At 47.9% G+C, this 18,525-nt stretch overlaps 1 protein-coding gene across 2 annotated transcripts in view; it reads left to right on the forward strand.

The window, feature by feature from the left end:
• Hck (HCK proto-oncogene, Src family tyrosine kinase) overlaps window positions 1-18,525 on the forward strand; it is a 43,630-nt gene that overhangs the window by 14,199 nt on the left and 10,906 nt on the right. Inside the window, exons 1-10 of one of the 2 annotated variants that reach the window (XM_034496496.2) lie at window positions 66-93; window positions 1,646-1,763; window positions 5,670-5,712; window positions 6,399-6,498; window positions 7,196-7,294; window positions 8,594-8,697; window positions 11,485-11,634; window positions 12,034-12,186; window positions 14,289-14,468; window positions 16,139-16,215. In XM_034496496.2, coding sequence (XP_034352387.1) covers window positions 1,647-1,763; window positions 5,670-5,712; window positions 6,399-6,498; window positions 7,196-7,294; window positions 8,594-8,697; window positions 11,485-11,634; window positions 12,034-12,186; window positions 14,289-14,468; window positions 16,139-16,215 — 1,023 coding nt within the window. In that variant the 5' untranslated portion in view covers window positions 66-93; window position 1,646. Of the gene's footprint in view, window positions 1-65; window positions 94-1,645; window positions 1,764-5,669; window positions 5,713-6,398; window positions 6,499-7,195; window positions 7,295-8,593; window positions 8,698-11,484; window positions 11,635-12,033; window positions 12,187-14,288; window positions 14,469-16,138; window positions 16,216-18,525 lie in introns of those variants that run through there. The other variant, XM_076930006.1, reaches the window with a different exon arrangement.

Genomic DNA, 18,525 nt, shown 5'->3' on the forward strand with positions numbered 1-18,525 from the left:
TGACACACAGCTGTCACTAGGAGGCTGAGGCATGAAAAATGTGATTTTGAAGCTAGCCTGGGCTACATAGCAAGACTGTCTCAAAACAAACAGGTGAATGTGTTTCCTCTTAAGTTAATATGGCAGCAAAGTCTGAGAGATATACCCACAAACGATGGGGTTCTAGCCCCTCAGGCCCCAGAACTGCTGTCACCCATGACAGGACAATCATAGCAATCTCCCACAGGGCCCATGGCCTGCTTCCAGAACCCCCAGCAACCAATGGTTCAGCTTAAAGTGCAGATTGACGCACAGGAGATATAGCTCAATGCAGTAGGCTCAATGGCCAATCTGGAAAATAAAAGTAAAGTGAAGTTAAAAAGCACAAATTGAGCCACAAAGTCTGCACAGTTTGCACCCTCCTCCCAGGCCTGTGAGATGTGGTGGCCTCGTCACAGACTTTTCCTGCTTGGAGAACTCCACATCTCCGTGGACATCCCAACTTCAGTGCCTTTGTACTTGCAGTCCTCCTGCCTAGCATATTCTACCTTCAGACTCAATTGTGTCACTCAGAAACCTGGGCTAAGTTCACCCAAGAAAGGCATTTCCCATCTGTCCATGTCCAGGGCCCCGCCCAGCCTTTCCCATCTGTCAACCCCCAGGGCCCTGCCCGGCTATTTTGTCCAGCATCATCTCTCGCTGCCTTCACACTTGTCACTAAATTTGTCGTGTTGTTTTCCTATTCACTAGTTTGTTACCTATGACCCCCGCTCATCCCCGGTTAAGCTCCATAGAACATGAGCTGGTCTGTCTTATTCATGGTTTAGAAAAAAATAACATAAATGTTGGTCAAAGAAAGGCTGGAAGATTGGTTATCCAGAATGCACAAAGTCCTGGGTTCCATCTATAATGCCACATAAACTCTACAAGATGCTGCATGCTTGTAATTCCAGCACTTGGGAGGTGGAGACAGGAGGATCAGAAGTTCAAGGTCATCCTCTGCTACACAGAGGTGTTGGAAACCCTCTAAAAAAAGTGCAACCTGAATAAACGAATGAATGGATGGATGGATGGATGGATGGATGGATGGATGAATAAATAAATGAACAGATAAACCTACTAGAAAGAGAAGAAGAGATGAGAAAGAAAAGGGATGGAGGGATAGAGTTATAAATCAATCTTAATGCAAGAAGATGATGCCCAGGTATTAGTCTGGATTATTGGAGCCATGTTACTCATCTTCATTGCTGGGACACATGGTGACAGTGTAGTATTATCTCGTGTCATTGCCACAAGCTTGGAGTGCTCTGCAGTAGGGAACTTATTAGGTGAGATGATAAATGAGGTGCAGTGGGGTGCAGGGGCCAGGAATCAGCTCAGTTTCCTGACCCAAGGCCAACAGTATCCACCACCCACTCTGCTCCACAGATCTGCCGTCTCCATTATTCTCACAATTTTCCTTAATATATTCCCTATCCTGGTGGTCCTTGGAGCCCAGGACTAGAACCATATGGGCTCTGGCCAAGCACCATGGCAGAAGAGTCAGGGAGAAGCCAAGGACCCAAGTAGTTTCACTCAGGGCTGGCAGGCAGAGTGAGAATGTGAAGGCCCCTGTGGGGCTCTTCCCAGCCTCAGCTCCTCCTGTCTCCCCTTCTTTTGGCTACAGGATGGGATGTGTGAAGTCCAGGTTCCTCCGAGAAGGAAGCAAGGCCTCAAAAACAGAGCCAAGTGCCAATCAGAAGGGCCCCGTGTATGTGCCGGACCCCACATCCTCCAGCAAGCTGGTGAGTAGAGCATCCCAGGGAACTGTGCAGCACCTGCCACAGGGGCTTTAAACCCTTTCTTCCCCAAAGTGAAATTTGGGCCCTGCAGCAGTGGCAGCGGGATGCAAAGCAGACCCATGATGACAGCGGTAGTGTGGCTGTCCATCTGCTCGGCAACAGCAATCAGCAAGGAGAGTGGCAGCAGTAGCTGAGAGATGGCTCAATTGATAAAGGACTACTGCTCAAGGGTGATGACCAGGGTCTGGATCCCCAGCGGGGCCTATAATCCCAGTACTCACAGGCAGAGACCCAACATCTCCAGAGTAAGCTGGCAGAAAGACTGTCCAAGTGAAACATCCTGCCTCAATATATAAGGCAAGTGATGAAGGAAGGCATCAACTTCAGGAGCTCCACACAGGCATGTACCCATGTAGATACATACCTGTACACAGATGTGCATCCACACATATGCGAACACACATAAACATACATCATATACATGCAAAAAATCATCAATAGTGGCTATTTTAGTTACTTTTCTATTACTGTGATAAAATACCAGGACCAGGGTGGCTTGTAGAAGAAGGAGTTTATTTGGGCTCACACTTCTAGAGGGTTAGAGTCCATGATGGTGGAGCAGAAGCAGCCCATGGCTGCATGGCAGCCAGAGCAGCTGCCGAGCCCTATCTAATATCTTGAACCATAGAGAAGGAATCAGAAATGAATATTTTAACTCTCAAAACCCAGCCCCCACCCCAGTGACATGCTTCCTTCAGCAAGCCCACACTTCCTAAGCCTCCCAAACTGTACCATCAGTTGGGGACAAAGTGTTCAAATGTTTGAGCCTATGTGGACCACCACAGTGGTGGTGAGAGCAACAGTGAGAAGAGACAATAAAAGAGGTGGAATGCCTGAAGAGAAGAGGGAGCTCAGGCCATACACTGCTTTCCACACAAGCATAAGAATCCATCACTGGAACTCATGTGTAAAGGAAGGAAGGAAGGAAGGAAGGAAGGAAGGAAGGAAGGAAGCAAGCAAGCAAGAAAGGAAGGGTGGGTCAGGGAGGGAGGAAGGAAAGGGGAGAGAGAAAGAACAAAAGAAAGAAAGAAAGAAAGAAAGAAAGAAAGAAAGAAAGAAAGAAAGAAAGAAAGAAAGAAAGAGAAAGAGAGAAAGAGAGGAAGAAAGAAAGAAAAAAGAGAGAGGGAGAGGGAGAGAGAGAGAGAGAGAGAGAGAGAGAGAGAGAGAGAGGAAGGAAGGAAGAAAGGCCAGATACGGTGGTACATGCTTATAATCTCAGCAGTGGAGAGGCAGAGGCAAGCAGATTCCTGGGCTTGCTGGTCAAACAGCCTAACCTAATCAGAGGATGTTCTGCCAGAAAGAGATCTTGTCTCAAAAAACAAAACAAGTAGATGGCTCTGGAGAAGAATGGCCTAACAAAGACCACGTGGTGAGCAGACATAACAGTGAGAGTCGCTGTGGCAGAGGTGAACGCTCACACCAGGTGTTGTGGTTGAGGTGGTCACAGGGTAATAGTGGTGGCAGCCACAGCAGGTGTCCTGTCCCACACAGCCACTGAGAGGCTACAACAGGAAATGACAGGAGCAGTGGCCATGGCTGTACTCACAGCTGCATAGCAGCTGTCATTGTCTTGGTTTTTTGTTTGTTTGTTTTTCTTTTTTTGTTTTGTTTTTTTTTTTGAGACAGGGGTTCTCTGTATAGCCTTGGCTGTCCTGGAACTCACTCTGTATAGACCAGGCTGGCCTCGAACTCAGAAATCTGCCTGCCTCTGCCTCCCAAGTGCTGGGATTAAAGGCGTGCACCACCGCTGCCCAGCTCGCAAGTGTCATTGTCAGCATCTTCTCCAGACTCCCACTCTGTTCTGGGCACAAGGAGCAGGTGTGTCCCTGAGATTCTTCATGTGGACCTGGGAAGCACGGGGATGCTGCTTGCCATCACGATTCAGAGTCTCGGTGGTTCTGGAGTGACGAAATCAGGCATCTGGGAAACCATCAAGTCCAGGGTCTTTCGACTCCAAACCTGGCGCCATGGCTGCTGTGCAGCCCCTGATTCTTTCCTTCATTTGCAAGTGGTAAGGGGAGCCCACCATTCTTAGTGCTTCCCAAAGTGGAGTGCACTCCTTCAATCACAGGTAGTTATTCCTGGGGACTGGAGAGATGGCTCAGAGGTTAAGAGCACTGACTGTTCTTCCAGAGGACTCACATGGTAATTCACTACTGTCTGTTACTCTAAGATCCAACATGCTCACACAGACAAAAGACCAATGCACATAAAACAGTAAGTAAGTAAGTAAGTAAGTAAGAAAGATGGAGCAGGGGTAAAGATGCTTGCATTGCAAGCTGGACAGCCTGAGTTAAACCCCAGAACACACATAAAGGTGGACGGAGAGAAACAACTCCACAGTTCCCTTCTGACAGGCACATGCGCACTATGACAACAGCATCCACACTTACACATCATGAGCTCACAGAACACACATGATGGTTTTTAAGTTCTTCCTCATATTAAAAGGTCAGTTATGCATAGCCCTCTCATTTCTTTGTCCCAAGCCTGCCCCAAAAACACATCCAGTCCCTTCACCCGGTGACAGCCCATGGACTAAAGGCAAAACCATACCCAGTCCCAGCCCTTCTGAGCTCTCTTTTTCAGGACAGGAGGCCTAGACTTCTGTCCTACAAGTCCATAGTCTCTAAGCGTGAGGCTCACAACAGGACTCTGCCTGGGAAAGGGAGGAGAATACAATGGTCACCTTTCTCTTTTCACTTGGCCTCTGTTAGCACAGCCTATGGCTACACAAACTTCTCACACTGCTGGTGTCCTGATCTGGGTACAGACTGTTGCCCTGAGCCATTCCTGGGTCTTCTCCTAATGTGTATGGCCTGATTCTGAAGACAGCTGTCCAGGAAAGACAGCCCCAAAGATGAAGGGGTGCAGTTGTCAGCATAAGTATTCCCTCCTGTGCAGTGCTGGCCCAGAGGTGGCAGTAAGCTAAGAAAGCATTTCTCGGAGAAGGTGTTCGCAGGCCAAATCAGTTTGAGAAACCCAGGATGACACAGGCATCCTACAGGACATCTCAGAACCTTTGAGAATCTTTCAAAACAAAACAAAACAAGTATCCCTCAGTGCTTCCTCAAAAAAATGTCACATGTGTGACATGAGGCTCCGTCTTGCTGAAGATAAGAAGTCATGAACTATGAAGCCCTGCAAGTGCCACATCCCCTAAAAGCAACAATCATTATCAGTTTGCTGTGGACACATAAAAACCCTTTCCCGTGGATTTGCCACCACACTACCAAATATGTGTCCACAGGAAGTATGTTTCCTTGCTTTCTATAGACATAATGAGTTGTTTATGTGCTTGCTTTGGAAGACAGGCTCTCACTGTCTCGTCCAGGCTGCTTGGCACGCACAGCAATCCTGCTTGGTTCCCAGTGCTGGCATTACATGTGTGCACCGCCACGCACAGCTTCAATAATGGGATGCTCAGCAGAAGTAGCTGCTTTCACCCAGAGATCTGTGTGATGCCATTCTAGTGATGCTCTGAGACCTGTGGTCCTGAGGGCAACGCCCCTTTCATCAGACACTCAGATACTCCATGCACATAATGAAGTCTGTCCGTGAGAAACCTGGCAGACCCAAAGTACCTCTCAGACGCCTCTAACAACACAGATCTGGAACAGCTCCCTCACTGGGCTGGACGATCAACCCAGCCTTTCCCAATATTTCAAGGCAAGGGTCCAGATCACAAGTTAAGATATCTCCATCCATGTGCAGACTCTGTACTTTATTATGCCTATGTCTGTAATGCTCTACTACCAGGATCCAGGTAGGTTAAAAAGGGTGGTGACCTTTTCAACACAGGCTCCTCATACTTTCAGACCCATGTCCTTTTCCTGTTTCTTCCTGCAGGGACCAAACAACAGCAACAGCATGCCCCCAGGGCTTGTGGAGGGTGAGTATCCAAAGGCAGGGGTCTCAGCATCAGGTACATCTATCTATTAGCTTAGGTTCTGAGTTAACTGGTGGGAAAAAGTCAAAAACATCTGTATTCGCTTGGGTTTTGTGATGCTGTGATAAAACACTATAACCAAAAGCAGGAGGAAAGGGTTTATTTCATCTTACAGTTCGTGGGTCACAGTCCATCACTGAGGGAAATCAGAGTGTCAGAACGGGAACTCAGCAGGAAGCTAGAGACAGGAACTGAAGCAGAGAAAAGGTGCTGCCTGACTTTCTCAACCTGCTTTCTTTTCAGTAGCTATTCAGGGGAAGCACCGTCCATAGTGGGCCAGCCAACCGCCAATCTCTCCACAATAATCACCAACTAGAAAAAAAAATTCCCTGCAGACTTTCCTACTGGCCAATCTGATTGGCATACTCTATCTTTGAGGTTCCCTCTTCCCAGGTGACTCTAGTTTGTGAAGAGGTAACAAGAACTAACTAGCATCCTTGAATAGCCTCTAAATTACCTGAGTTCCTTGCCTGGGCTCTTGTATTTCTAGAATGTTATCTGGTGATGTGAACAAAGCCCCGAAGGCTTTAACCAGCACAGGGCCCAGCACAGGAGGCTGCTCTGTTGCAAAGGAGTCAGGTACTGAGGGATGACACATGGATCCATCCTGGCATCTCCCTTCCTGACAGGCTCTGAGGACACCGTTGTAGTCGCACTGTATGACTATGAGGCCATTCACCGCGAAGACCTCAGCTTCCAGAAGGGAGACCAGATGGTGGTTCTGGAAGAGTGAGTTCTAGCCTGGTCCCCCTTGAGACACACCCACCTGCAGGGCTTAGCTATATTTCTGGTTTGCATCCTTAAAGAGCTCGACAGCCTAATTCTGGGAGTAAATGAGAATCTGACTACACACCATAGAGGACCTACCTCTTAGTAACAAAACCAGAAATGGAAACTATGTCTTCCCCAGCAGGCTTCTCCACAAAGCCTTCCTAAGGAATGGAGGCCTAAGTGTCTGGACTCCAGGCTGTCCTGTGGTCCTGGCCCCTCCAGAAATCCCAGGGTCTCTGAGCCCCCCACCTATGATAGTCACAGCCTTCACCATAAGGGGCTGTTACAAGAGTTCAGATTGTACTGAGATCTGGGAATGAGACCTGGTCATGTGTAGTCAAACCCTTGGGCCCACAGCCTTCTCCTCTGGGCTGCAGCTGAGCCAATGTGAGTGCTTCCAGGACACAGGTCCTGGACTGGGTCAACTTAGTCCAGCCAAGGACACAAGTTCAGGAGAAAGAATGGATCCAAAGACCCAGGCTGTGGCTTTACTCCAGACTCCTGTGGAGACTATCACACCCCTACCCTAGTCCTCGGCACATGCTAGGTACCCTGCCCCTCACCTCCTGGTTTCCTGAGTGTGGGAGCGGGGCTTCTAGGCAGACTGAAGAAGATTCCTGTGCCCACTGACCCTTCTCTCCCTCCTTCTCCTAAGGTCTGGAGAGTGGTGGAAGGCACGGTCCCTGGCTACCCGGAAGGAAGGCTACATCCCAAGCAACTATGTGGCTCGAGTTAACTCTTTGGAGACCGAGGAGTAAGTGTTCCAGCTCTGTCTTCCAGAAGGCTGCCCGGGAAAAACTGGCCTGCTACACCCCAGCATCTCTGCACTCACTCTCCCCTGTCTGGCACCCTCTTCCCAGGGCTCTTGGCTTAGCTGTTTCATCCCCATGCCTCAGGTCTCACAGACCTGCCCAAAATGGTCCCTTCTGTGACTCTCAGAGAGGTGTTTTTACTTCCTTCTGAACATATCCCACTGGCAAAAAGAGATTTTGTTTGTTTGTTTGTTTGTTTGTTTTTGTTTTTTGTTTTTATTGCACATGCCCTGTCTGCCTCCCTCTTGAGTGCTGAGCTCTCCAACCTGGGCTCTGGGGTTAGACTGCCTAGGTTCTAATCCTGACTCTTCTACTGCCAAGCTGTGTGTCCCCAGACAAGCCTCTTGTCCTCTTGGTTCTCCGCTTTGAGTGCTATAAAATAAGAATAATAAAGGTGGCAATCACGTACAGCTAGGTGCACAATAATCTCTTGCTGAGTTGGGACTGGAAGCTCGGTGTTCAGAACACTGGCTGCCTTCTGGAACACGCCAGTTCAGTTCCCAACCCGAACATGGAGATTCACAACTGCCTGTAACTCCAGCTCTAGGGGATCTGACACTCTCCTGGCCTCCATGGATACCAACTCACACACGCACACACACACACACACACACACACACACTTAGGAGAGAGAGAGAGAGAGAGAGAGAGAGAGAGAGAGAGAGAGAGAGAGAATGAATAATTTTTTATTGACAAATGAGCTAAGCTTAGTAGCACAATTCTTTAATACCAACACTCTGAAGGCAGAGGCAGATGGATCTCTGTGAGTTCAAGGCTAGCCTAGTCTACATAGTGAGTTCCAGGACAACAGAGCTATATAATGAGACGCTGTATGGGGGCGGGGAGGGGAGAATGATGAATGTTAGCTATCTTTCTCTCTTGTTGATCACTGAGGCAACAGAGATCCATAGAACTAAAGTCACTTGGCAGACGTGAAGCAGTGTCAGGCATGCTGATATCTGTTCAGGACTCTCTCCCCATTGTGGTACACAAACTGCTCCTTATTCTCATGAGGATGAAAAGAACTTCAGCTGCTACAACATTAATGTTTCCAAAAGTACCCAAAATAGCAAAGAAAAAAAAAAAAAAAAAGAATAGCAGTTTCCCACTGGCCCAACCCCCTAAAAGTAAGAAAAACAATGCTTCTTGAGGTCGGGTGCTTGGGGCCCGACTTCTTAGTGGGCTGTGCTCTGTATGGCCAGGAACATGAGTCTCACATTGTCCCCATTCACTCCTGACAGGTGGTTCTTCAAGGGAATCAGCCGGAAGGATGCAGAGCGCCACCTCCTGGCTCCCGGCAACATGCTAGGCTCCTTCATGATCCGGGACAGTGAGACCACCAAAGGTGATGCCAGCCCTCCCTCTTCCTGTGCCCAGGCAAGGTGCCTCTCCAACCCTAGGGAAATTCTCTGAGGAGGGTTGAATAGCTCTGTCAAGTGGCCATACTGCCAAGTTTTCATCTGTCATTTGCTGCCCTGAGCAAGAAGAGGGTTGTGGGTCTGCACTAGGTGGCTTCTTCTTAGTTCTAGAGGATGCAGGCTTAGATCAACAGGAGTGGCTTGAGCCCCGAAAGCGAACAAACATCAAGCTGACACTTGGTCCCCACTAGATCCCAGTCTAATATTTTAAATAGCCACACTACTTTGTCCTCCCAGGTTCCATTCCTCCCAGGAAACAATGCTGGGCGAGATAGAACTTGACCCAAAACAGGCCCTGTCCCAGTCTCTCGGTGGGGGAGGGGTAAGTGAGGTGGCTTAACTGGAGATGCCAGAGGTCATTGGACAAGGTGAGTTCCATCCCCCAGACCTACACAGTAAAAGGGAAGAACCAGCAGCTGAAGATTGTCCTCTGACCTCTACAAGCATGACAATAGCAGGCATGTGCCCTACCCCATACAATGTAAGCAAAGAAACTCTTTTGTGGGCATGTGATTGGGAAGATGTCATTGGTGTCAGGAGTCTTGTCCCGAAATTTCCGTGTTGGAAAGGAGTCATTTGGAGTGGGTGACCAAAGTTTAAAAATAAAATAAAATGAAAACACTGCAGAGGCAGGCGGATCTCTAAGTTCAGGGCCAGTCTGGTCTACAGAGCAAGTTCCAGGACAGCAAAGACTACATATAGAAACACTATCTTGAGAATAAAATCACCTCTAACCACATAGACTGGTTCTGACTGGCACTCCCCTGGGTGAGTTTCCCTGGGGCAGCAGTGTGTATGAGGTCACATACATGCTGTGTGTGTATGAGGTCACATACATGCTGTGTGTGTATGAGGTCACATACATGCTGTGTGTGTGTGAGGTCACATACATGCTGTGTGTGTATGAGGTCAGATTCCATGTGCACAGTGAACCTTTGGCTGTTCGAACTCAGAGCCACTTGATTTGAACAGGTCAAGTCAGCTGTATAAAGTGTGACCCGGTTGGTACTATGAGGCACATAGTTTGGGGACCAGTCATTTGGTCTCTGTCTGAGGTCTGTGAGCATTTAGGCTGCAGAGAGGCCCTGCTCCTTGTCTCCCGCTGTGCCTAGAGTAGCTTAGAGATTGTTCTGTCTAGTTCTACAGAGAAGCAAAGAAACCAAAAGCCCTGTGGCAGACCTGTGCACAGGAGAGTGGGCTGGACTCACTTCCACAGCCCCTTGGAGGTGAAGGAAGGCTGAGGATCTGACTGATTTAAAACAAGGTCCCAAGCACTTGGCTGCTTTCCAGATCCTGTACACCCTGTCTAGCCCCAGGTACACTAGGCTCCCCTTGACTGGGATAGGGTGACTAAGAAGGGGCCCTGGAGCCAACTGGACAGGCTTAGAACCCAAATGTGCCACTTGCCAGCTGTGTGACTTCAAGTGAGTTATGTCACGTATAAAATGTGGCTGATAATTCTATAAAGCTTCTACCTTATGAGACTATTCACTATGATGAATAATATGATCCATGTAATTTTAATTGATTAAAATGCACACTGTTCCAAGTCATTCACTGTTCATTTGGCCAACATGCTTAGAACAGCTTGGCATGTTGTCAGCTGTCATTCAAGAATCTAAACTTCCCTCAATGACATTGTGCTATTATAAAAAGGAGGAAAACTGAACGGCAGAGACACTAGTTAGCACAATGAACTGCGGTCACGGATTGGAAGACGTGAGTGTCTCTGGTCTGTGTGACAAGCCAAGTCATAGCTTACTGCAGGCTGGATAGTTTAGAGCTACACATCTGTATTATCTCTCAGTTCTGGAGGCCAAGAGTCTGGGCTTGCTGGGCTCTGGTCAAGGTGGCTGTGGGGCTGGCTCATTTTGGAGGCTTGCAGGGGTCGGGGGGCTCCATTTCATTTTCTGTCCTTTTTGGGCTTTGAAAGGCCACAAGTGTTGCTTGGCTCATGGCTCTTCCTCTCCAACACCCATGTCTGGCAGCACATTCACTAACTGCCTCCCTTAAAGACCCCTCTGAATTCCCTGGGAACCCTCTGGGTACTCTGTGTTGTGTAAGGTCACATATTCTCAGGTGCAGGTGTTCACATAAGGCCATCATGGACACTATGCAGCTGACCACAGTGCCTATCTTCACGTTTTAGTAATCAGACCAGATTTTCTTTGTTCTTTCTTTTAATTTATTTGTATGTTTCTGTTTCTCTCGCTCCCAAATTAGTATAGTATCTCGGCTTTTTCTTCACTAAATAGATACAGACAGATAGATGGTATAGATGATAGACAGATAGATAGACAGACAGACAGAAAGATAGATGGATAGATGATAGATCAGAAATAATGAAGCAATTGTGGCAGCCAGCTTACTTCCCAAGTCACTTATAAGTATTACTTCTGCCAATCACAGGGCAAACTAATGAGATGGAAAGGCATAACAACTCTTATTTTACAGGCAAGGGGACTGAGGCATAAAAGGCCCAGTGGTCATTTGCCCAAGAGCTCACAGCTTCGACTTGCAGAGCTGGGATGTGAACCCAGGAAGCCTAATGCCTCAGCCCACTCTTAATGAAATGAGCTTCTGCCCAGCTGCGCACATGCCCAGGTGCTGCCAGCAGAGGCCTCACGGGACATGATAAGGATGTCAGGGTACTGACATCAGGTAGCCAGGCCTCTGAGGTGCCATTCTGAGGGGCTTCTCTTGGACCAATGCAGGGAGCTACTCACTGTCTGTTCGAGACTATGACCCCCAGCATGGAGACACGGTGAAACATTACAAGATCCGGACACTGGACAGTGGAGGCTTCTACATCTCTCCGAGGAGCACCTTCAGCAGCCTGCAGGAACTTGTGGTCCACTACAAGAGTGAGTCTTGCTCAAGGCCATGCCTCCACATTTGACTGCAGACCCTAAGCCGTGTGGCCTGGCTGTGACACTGTCACCAGCCACAGCCTTTAGTCCTCAGCACCTTGCCTTTGCTTTTCAATGGTTGTTTGGCTCTGGAGAAGGAACCAGAGTCTAGTGCTTGCTAGGCAAGTACTGTATCACACCACTAGCCCCCACTGAGAGGGGCCTGTCTCTCAGATTCCCAGTGGCATGCAATTCTGCACTCAGATTTCCCCTGGTCTTGCCAGGCAATCACTCTGGGCACTCCTGAAGGTTTAGGCTGGTTGGACATGTGGGTGAAGGTATACAGGTTATTGTTTTTGTCATATTCTGCGATTTGGGGAATGTCCCGCCTGCTGACTGGGCACTCTGTTTCAGAGGGAAAGGATGGGCTCTGCCAGAAGCTGTCAGTGCCCTGTGTGTCTCCCAAACCCCAGAAGCCATGGGAGAAAGATGCCTGGGAGATCCCTCGAGAATCCCTTCAGATGGAGAAGAGACTTGGAGCAGGGCAGTTTGGAGAAGTGTGGATGGGTAAGGAGCCGGGGCCAGAGTCCACAAAGCCAGCGCTGGGAGGGCCTTGAGGGTATAGGGATATCACCCGGCAGTGGGGAATTCAAATAATAACCACAGAAGGCCACTCCTCAGATAGCGAACCAAATTGTCTACTGGGAAATCACTAGTTTCCCTTTGTGGCCAGGCTTGAAGGTCAAAGAACTGCCCAAGTCCAGAATGGGGAAGTCCTTCTGTTGTGTGGAGTTGGGAACAGCCTCCCTTGTGGGGCTGGTAGACTCAGGGCCTCTTGTGATGGTGAAAATTCATAGTGAGGGGAAAGGGCTTGGGTTTTCAGGTGAGTCCAATGCTGGCAACTAAAGACTAAGCTGTTCAGATCATGAGCCACGATGCCCAGTGACATTCCAGACATGATGGGACACCAAAAAGGCCTGGCACACCCCTGTGGTCCTTGCCCCAGTACCTTGAGAACAGCCATTCCTGTTTCACGGGGAGCTAGATGGTCACAATGCTTGGTCCACTGTGATAACACGCCTCTGTGTGGCAGATGGAAAAGAAGCGGCTTGTAGAGATGCAGACACTCAGCCAGAGGAAGGAAGTTTTAAAAGCCTGTGTCCCAACTACATTTACCAAGAGCCTGCTATATGCCAGGTGCTGAACAGATGAAGCCATAAGGAAGTGTAAGGGGGAAAGACAGATCTGAGTAGCAAAGTTGGGGCTAATAAAAAAAGAAAGAACTGTCCCATGAGACCCTATGTTCTCACTACAAACAACACCACAGATCTGGATTTGAAGTTCCTGGCATCCAAGGCACACAGAGAAAGAAAAGCATGTATAAGACAAGAGCCACCAAATGAAGCAGTGTGGGATGAAGCAAGAGAACAGTGTATGGCAAGTCCCTGCGGCTGAGTACTTGAGGGACAGGTTTATGCAAGGTGGTTAGTGCATAAAAGCCAGAGTGAGACCAGTGAGATGGCTCACTGGGTAAAAGGGCTTGCTGCAAAACCTGATGATTTTAGTTCAAACCCCAGAACCCACACTGAAAAGAGGGACCTGCTGGCAAAGATCGTTCTCTGACCTACACACATACACACACACATACACACACATATACATACACACATACACACACATACACAAACATACACACATATACACTCACACACATACACACACTCACACACACATACACACACGCACACTCACACACATACACACACACACACGCGCACGCGCACACACACACATATACACACATACAGAGAGAAAGAGAGAAATTTATTTTATTTCATTAATTTTTTTAAAGAAAGCAAGAGTGAATTTATTGAGTCAGGCCTAGGGATATATGCTTACCATCCCAGCTACCATATTGAGACAGGAGGACTCAAATTCAAGGCCAACCTGAACAACTTAGTAAGACTGTTTCAAAATAAACTGTGAAAACAGGGCTGGGGATATAGCTCAGTGGTAGAACATTTTCCTAGTATAGACCCTGGTTCAGTTTCTAGTTTGAGCATGTGTCGGAGGTGTCCTTGGTGGATGACAAGGACAGAGAAGTAGGCATGATCAGGCCAAGCAGAGCCTATGGACATAATGAATCTGGTATTCATTTCAAGGCAGCGTTAAGCTTACCCACTGTTTGTGCAGACTTGTGTCACAATCTAACTGGTGGCTTAAGGGTTACTACCATTATTATTACTGTTATAGTGCTGGGGACCAAACTCAGTACCCTGTATGTATGTGCTAAGCAAGTGCTGTGCCACTGGGCTCCAGTCCCAACCCTTGTCTTTTGAGTTGGCTGGCCTGGAGCCTCCAGCCCTCCTACCTCACTAGCTTGAGAGATCTAGAATGATAGGCATGTGCTCCAAGCCCAGACAGGAGGTTTCTGCACTCTTGCAAACAGCCCTTCAGAGTGAGTGCTTATCACTTCCACTTAGCAGGTGAGGAAAACAGCCCAGAGAACTTAGGTGTTTCACTTGTACTCAGCTAGGTGGGGAACCAGTCTCCAGCCCACAGCTGGGGCCAAAGTGATGCCCCCCTCTCTCTCAAAGGCCTAAAATGGGCAGGGAGGGCTCCAGGGCTGCTGGGTCCTAACCACCCTCCATGTTCCATGCTTTCTCCAGCCACCTACAATAAGCATACTAAAGTGGCCGTGAAGACAATGAAGCCAGGGAGCATGTCGGTGGAGGCCTTCCTGGCAGAGGCCAACCTGATGAAGACGCTGCAGCACGACAAGCTGGTGAAGCTGCATGCCGTGGTCTCTCAGGAGCCCATCTTTATTGTCACGGAGTTCATGGCCAAAGGTATGTGGGCTAGGATAGACTATGGTCCAAGCTGATTTCTTCCAGTCTCAAAGATGACCTTGACGTGGCTCTTCCGGCACATCCAACAAATCCTCATAGAGCTCCAGCACTCCAGCCTCCTGGCTCGCAGAGTGAAATCGTGTGAAGGGAGCTCTGTGGAGAAGAAAGGCAGGGGCTGCAGAGCCTCTGGATGACAGAGGAATCACGTGGCTTCCTTGTGACTTGTACCTGAGAACCTTGGTGCTGGGCTGTAAAGAAGTCCTGCTTCAAGTACTAAGGGACAAGAAGCCACATGGATGCCGGGAAGTGGTGGCACATGCCTTTAATCCCAGCACTTGGGAGACAGAGGCAGGCAGATTTCTGGTCTACAGAGTGAGTTCCAGGACAGCCAAGGCTATACAGAGAAACCCTGTCTCAAAAAAACAAAAACAAACACACACACACATACACAAAAAGAAGCCACATGGAGAAAGATTATAAAAGTGACACATCATCTTGAATGTTCCACCTGTGTCACCTCCCTTCATAGTGTGGTCCACCTACCCTGCTATGATCAACCCACTGAATCATGACAATGTTCATGTTGTCACTTTGGGCTACTTAGCTTTGGGCCACCCTACCCTGTGATTATTCAGCATATCTCAGGAATGTTTGAGAAAGGATTTCACTCTAGCCCAGGCTGTCCTGGCACTTATTATGTAGCCCAGGCTAGCCTCAATCTCACAGCTGTCCTGCCTCAACCTCTCAAGTGCTTGGATTACAGATGTGTGTCTCCACACCTGGCTTCTCAGAGTTTGTTTGTTTGTTTGTTTGTTTGTTTTGTTTGTTTTAAGAAAGCTGGTTTGTAGTCATTTTCTGTCCCTGGTCATTTCTGGATAAACATCTCACACAATATCATCCAATGTGACTTGAAAACTCAAAACTTTTTCTACTTTTCAAGTTTACAAATCTACCACCAGCCAGCTTTCTAAAGCCAAGCCCTGAGCACCCAGTTTCATGAGGCTGCATCAGCCAAAGAGTTAGTAAGCAACTAAAAAGTCCATTCATAAAAATTCAGGCTCTAGCACTCAGATACTAGGACCACTAAGTAGATATCTTTAACTAGCACTGAGGCTGGGCAGTGATGAATGCTGGTAGTCGAGACTATTCCACAGTTGAAATGGTAAAATAGCTGGAGCCCAGGAATTAGAGACCAGCATGAATAACATAACAAGACACTATCTCAAGAAGAAAGTCATACCCAGCTTGCCTTTAATCCCAGCACTTGGGAGGCAGAGGCAGGCAGTCTCTGTGAGTTAGAGACTGGCCAGGCTGGTCTACAAATTGAGTTCCAGGTCAGCCAAGACAACATAGAGAAGCCCTGTCTCAAAAAAGAAGAAGAGAAGAAGGAGAAGGAGAGGGAGGGGGAGAGGGAAGGGAAGCAGGAGGAGGAGAAGAAGGAGGAGGAGGAAAAGATGAAGAAGAAGGAGGAGGAGGAGGAAAAGAAGGAGAAGGAGAAGAAGATTGGCTGGAGGTGTCGCTCAGTGGTAGAGTGCTTGCCTAGCATGTGTTAGGCTCTGAGTTCAATCCCTGTACTGCAAAGAGGAAAAATTTCTATTGCTATGAAAAAATGTTACTTATTCCTCACCTAAGAAGTAGTAGTCCATGTTTCTTCTCTCTCCCCTCTGCAGGAAGCCTGCTGGACTTTCTCAAGAGTGAAGAGGGCAGCAAGCAGCCACTGCCAAAACTCATTGACTTCTCAGCCCAGGTGAGCTGTGCCGGCGACAGTCAGGAGAGGTGACAGGAAAGGCGATGTCATTTGTGTGCTCCGTATCTTTTGTGTGAATACTCATCCTCTCCACATACACAAGGACTAGTCACAGTACTCCAAGTACTCGAAAACTCATGTATGCTATAGTCCCTTATAGAAAACAGTATATTTGCAAATAGCTTAGGCACACTCCCCATATACTGCTTAAAGCATCTCTAGGTGGCTTATGGAATCCAACATAAATGCTATGTAAATAGTTATTATTTTGTATTGTATAAGGGACAATAATCATTTAAGCTCTGTAGACACTGAGTATAGATGCAATTGTTTCTAGAATATTCTTGATGTGCCTTTGGTTGACTCTGCAGATGCAGAACCACAGATATGGACTGTTCTCATGTGAACCAACTCATACAGTGCTGACATAAAAACTAGGAAAGTTTTTAATAAAAGATTATTTTATTATATGGGTCTTTTGCCTGCATATAAGTCTGTGCTACATGAAAGTTTGGTGCCCTCAGATGTCAGAAGAGGGTGCCAGATTCTCTAGAACTGTAGTTACAGATGGTTGTGAGCCACCATGTGGGTGCTGGGACTGAATCCAGGATCGCTGGAAGAGCAGCCAGTGCTCTGAACCTCTGAGCCATCTCTCCAGAGCCTGGGATCATTTTTTGGTTGGTTTTTGGTGTGAGGACTGGAACCTGAGGCCTTGCACATGCCAGAAAAGGATTCTACATTTGAGCTGCATCACCAGCCATGTAAGTCATCCATTCTTATGTAATAGATAAAGGCTTAGTAGCCTGAAATGATAACACTGAATATTTCCCATGATTCTCTGGACTGACTGTAGCAGGCTAGGTGGATCACTCTATGAACTGAGGTGACCTGAGGAGCATTGTCCAAGATAATGTTCATCCTTGCAAGTTCTCCCCATGTGGCCTCTAGGCCCTCAGTATTTTTTTTTACATCCCAGTATCAGAGCTCCAAGAGGAATTTGTCCAAGATGTAGGCAGTGGGTAAGCCTCTGTTTGCATTGACTTGTCAATATCATACTGGCCAAAGCCAGTCACGGCACCCAAGCCCAGAGTCCTGGCAGGCAAATGTAGGAGTCTGGTCACAGGAAGGTAACTATCATCCCATCTTACAGACCCGAAAACTGAGGTGAATTTAAGAATTTAAGTACAAATTTGACACAATGGTGAATGACTGTAATCTTAACACTCCGGAGGCAGAGGGAAGATCAGGAGGGCCAGGGTAGACTTGAGCTGCAAAGTATGTCTTTAAAAAAAAAAAAAAAAAAAAAAAAAAAAAAAAAAAAACAAATTTAAGTTCAGATGAGTAAACTGAAGCCCAGGGAGGCAGTGCAGCTGGCCTAAGCTGCAGGGCTGATTAGAGGGGAAGGGGTGGCTGCCATAATGATAACAATAGCAAACACTGCCGTTTCAAAGTTCACTTGTAGATGAGACTGCAGACATTAAACAATGAGCTCTCTTAAAGGCCCACCACCCTGTGGCCCCGACTCAGAGTCTAAAGAGCAAGAATTCAGCAAAGAGAAGGGGCCATTTAAGCCTTAGGGACACATCTTAAAACCCCAATTTAAAATAAATGAACAAAACGAGAATGCTTCAGTGGTCCAGAGCTTTCCTGGGTGCACACACTCTGAGTTCTATTCCCAACTCTGTACAAAACCAGTTAATATTCTCTCTCACCTGCCCTGCAGCCTCGAGGCCACATTCCACTCACAGCCGGTTTCCTCTAACTCTGTCTCCTGCTCTCTCTGCTGTCTCTCTCTCTCTGCTGTCTCTCTGCTCTCTCCCTCTCTCTCTCTGCTCTCTCTCTCTCTCTCTGCTCTCTCTCTCTCTCTCTCTGTTCTCTCTCTGCTCTCTCTCTCTGCTCTCTCTCTGCTCTCTGCTCTCTGCTCTCTGCTCTCTGCTCTCTGCTCTCTGCTCTCTGCTCTCTGCTCTCTGAGAGGAACCTGGAGGACAGCACCAAAGAAGGCTTCACTGAGGATGAGGTCTCTAGTTCAAGGAGCCTGGGGATTAGAAATTAGACCCATGCAGAGGAGTAGGGAAGGACTTCTAGACAAAAAGAAACAGCCTGTTCAAAAGGACAAAAAGGCAACGAAGAGGGTGAGCCTGGTCAGTCAGAGCTAGAGTGTAACACAGGTGAAAGGGATGTGGGCACAGCCCTGTGGGAGTTGAGGGAGTTTGCAGCTGAACCTAGGGTTGAGCCTGGTAGAGACCCAGGTCAGAGCTCATTTGAGTATGCAAATAGGGGCTCAGACCCTGTCGAGGTCTAACCAGAGCC

This window comes from Arvicanthis niloticus, chromosome 2 (genome assembly GCF_011762505.2).
Source record: "Arvicanthis niloticus isolate mArvNil1 chromosome 2, mArvNil1.pat.X, whole genome shotgun sequence".
Lineage (NCBI taxonomy): Eukaryota > Metazoa > Chordata > Mammalia > Rodentia > Muridae > Arvicanthis > Arvicanthis niloticus.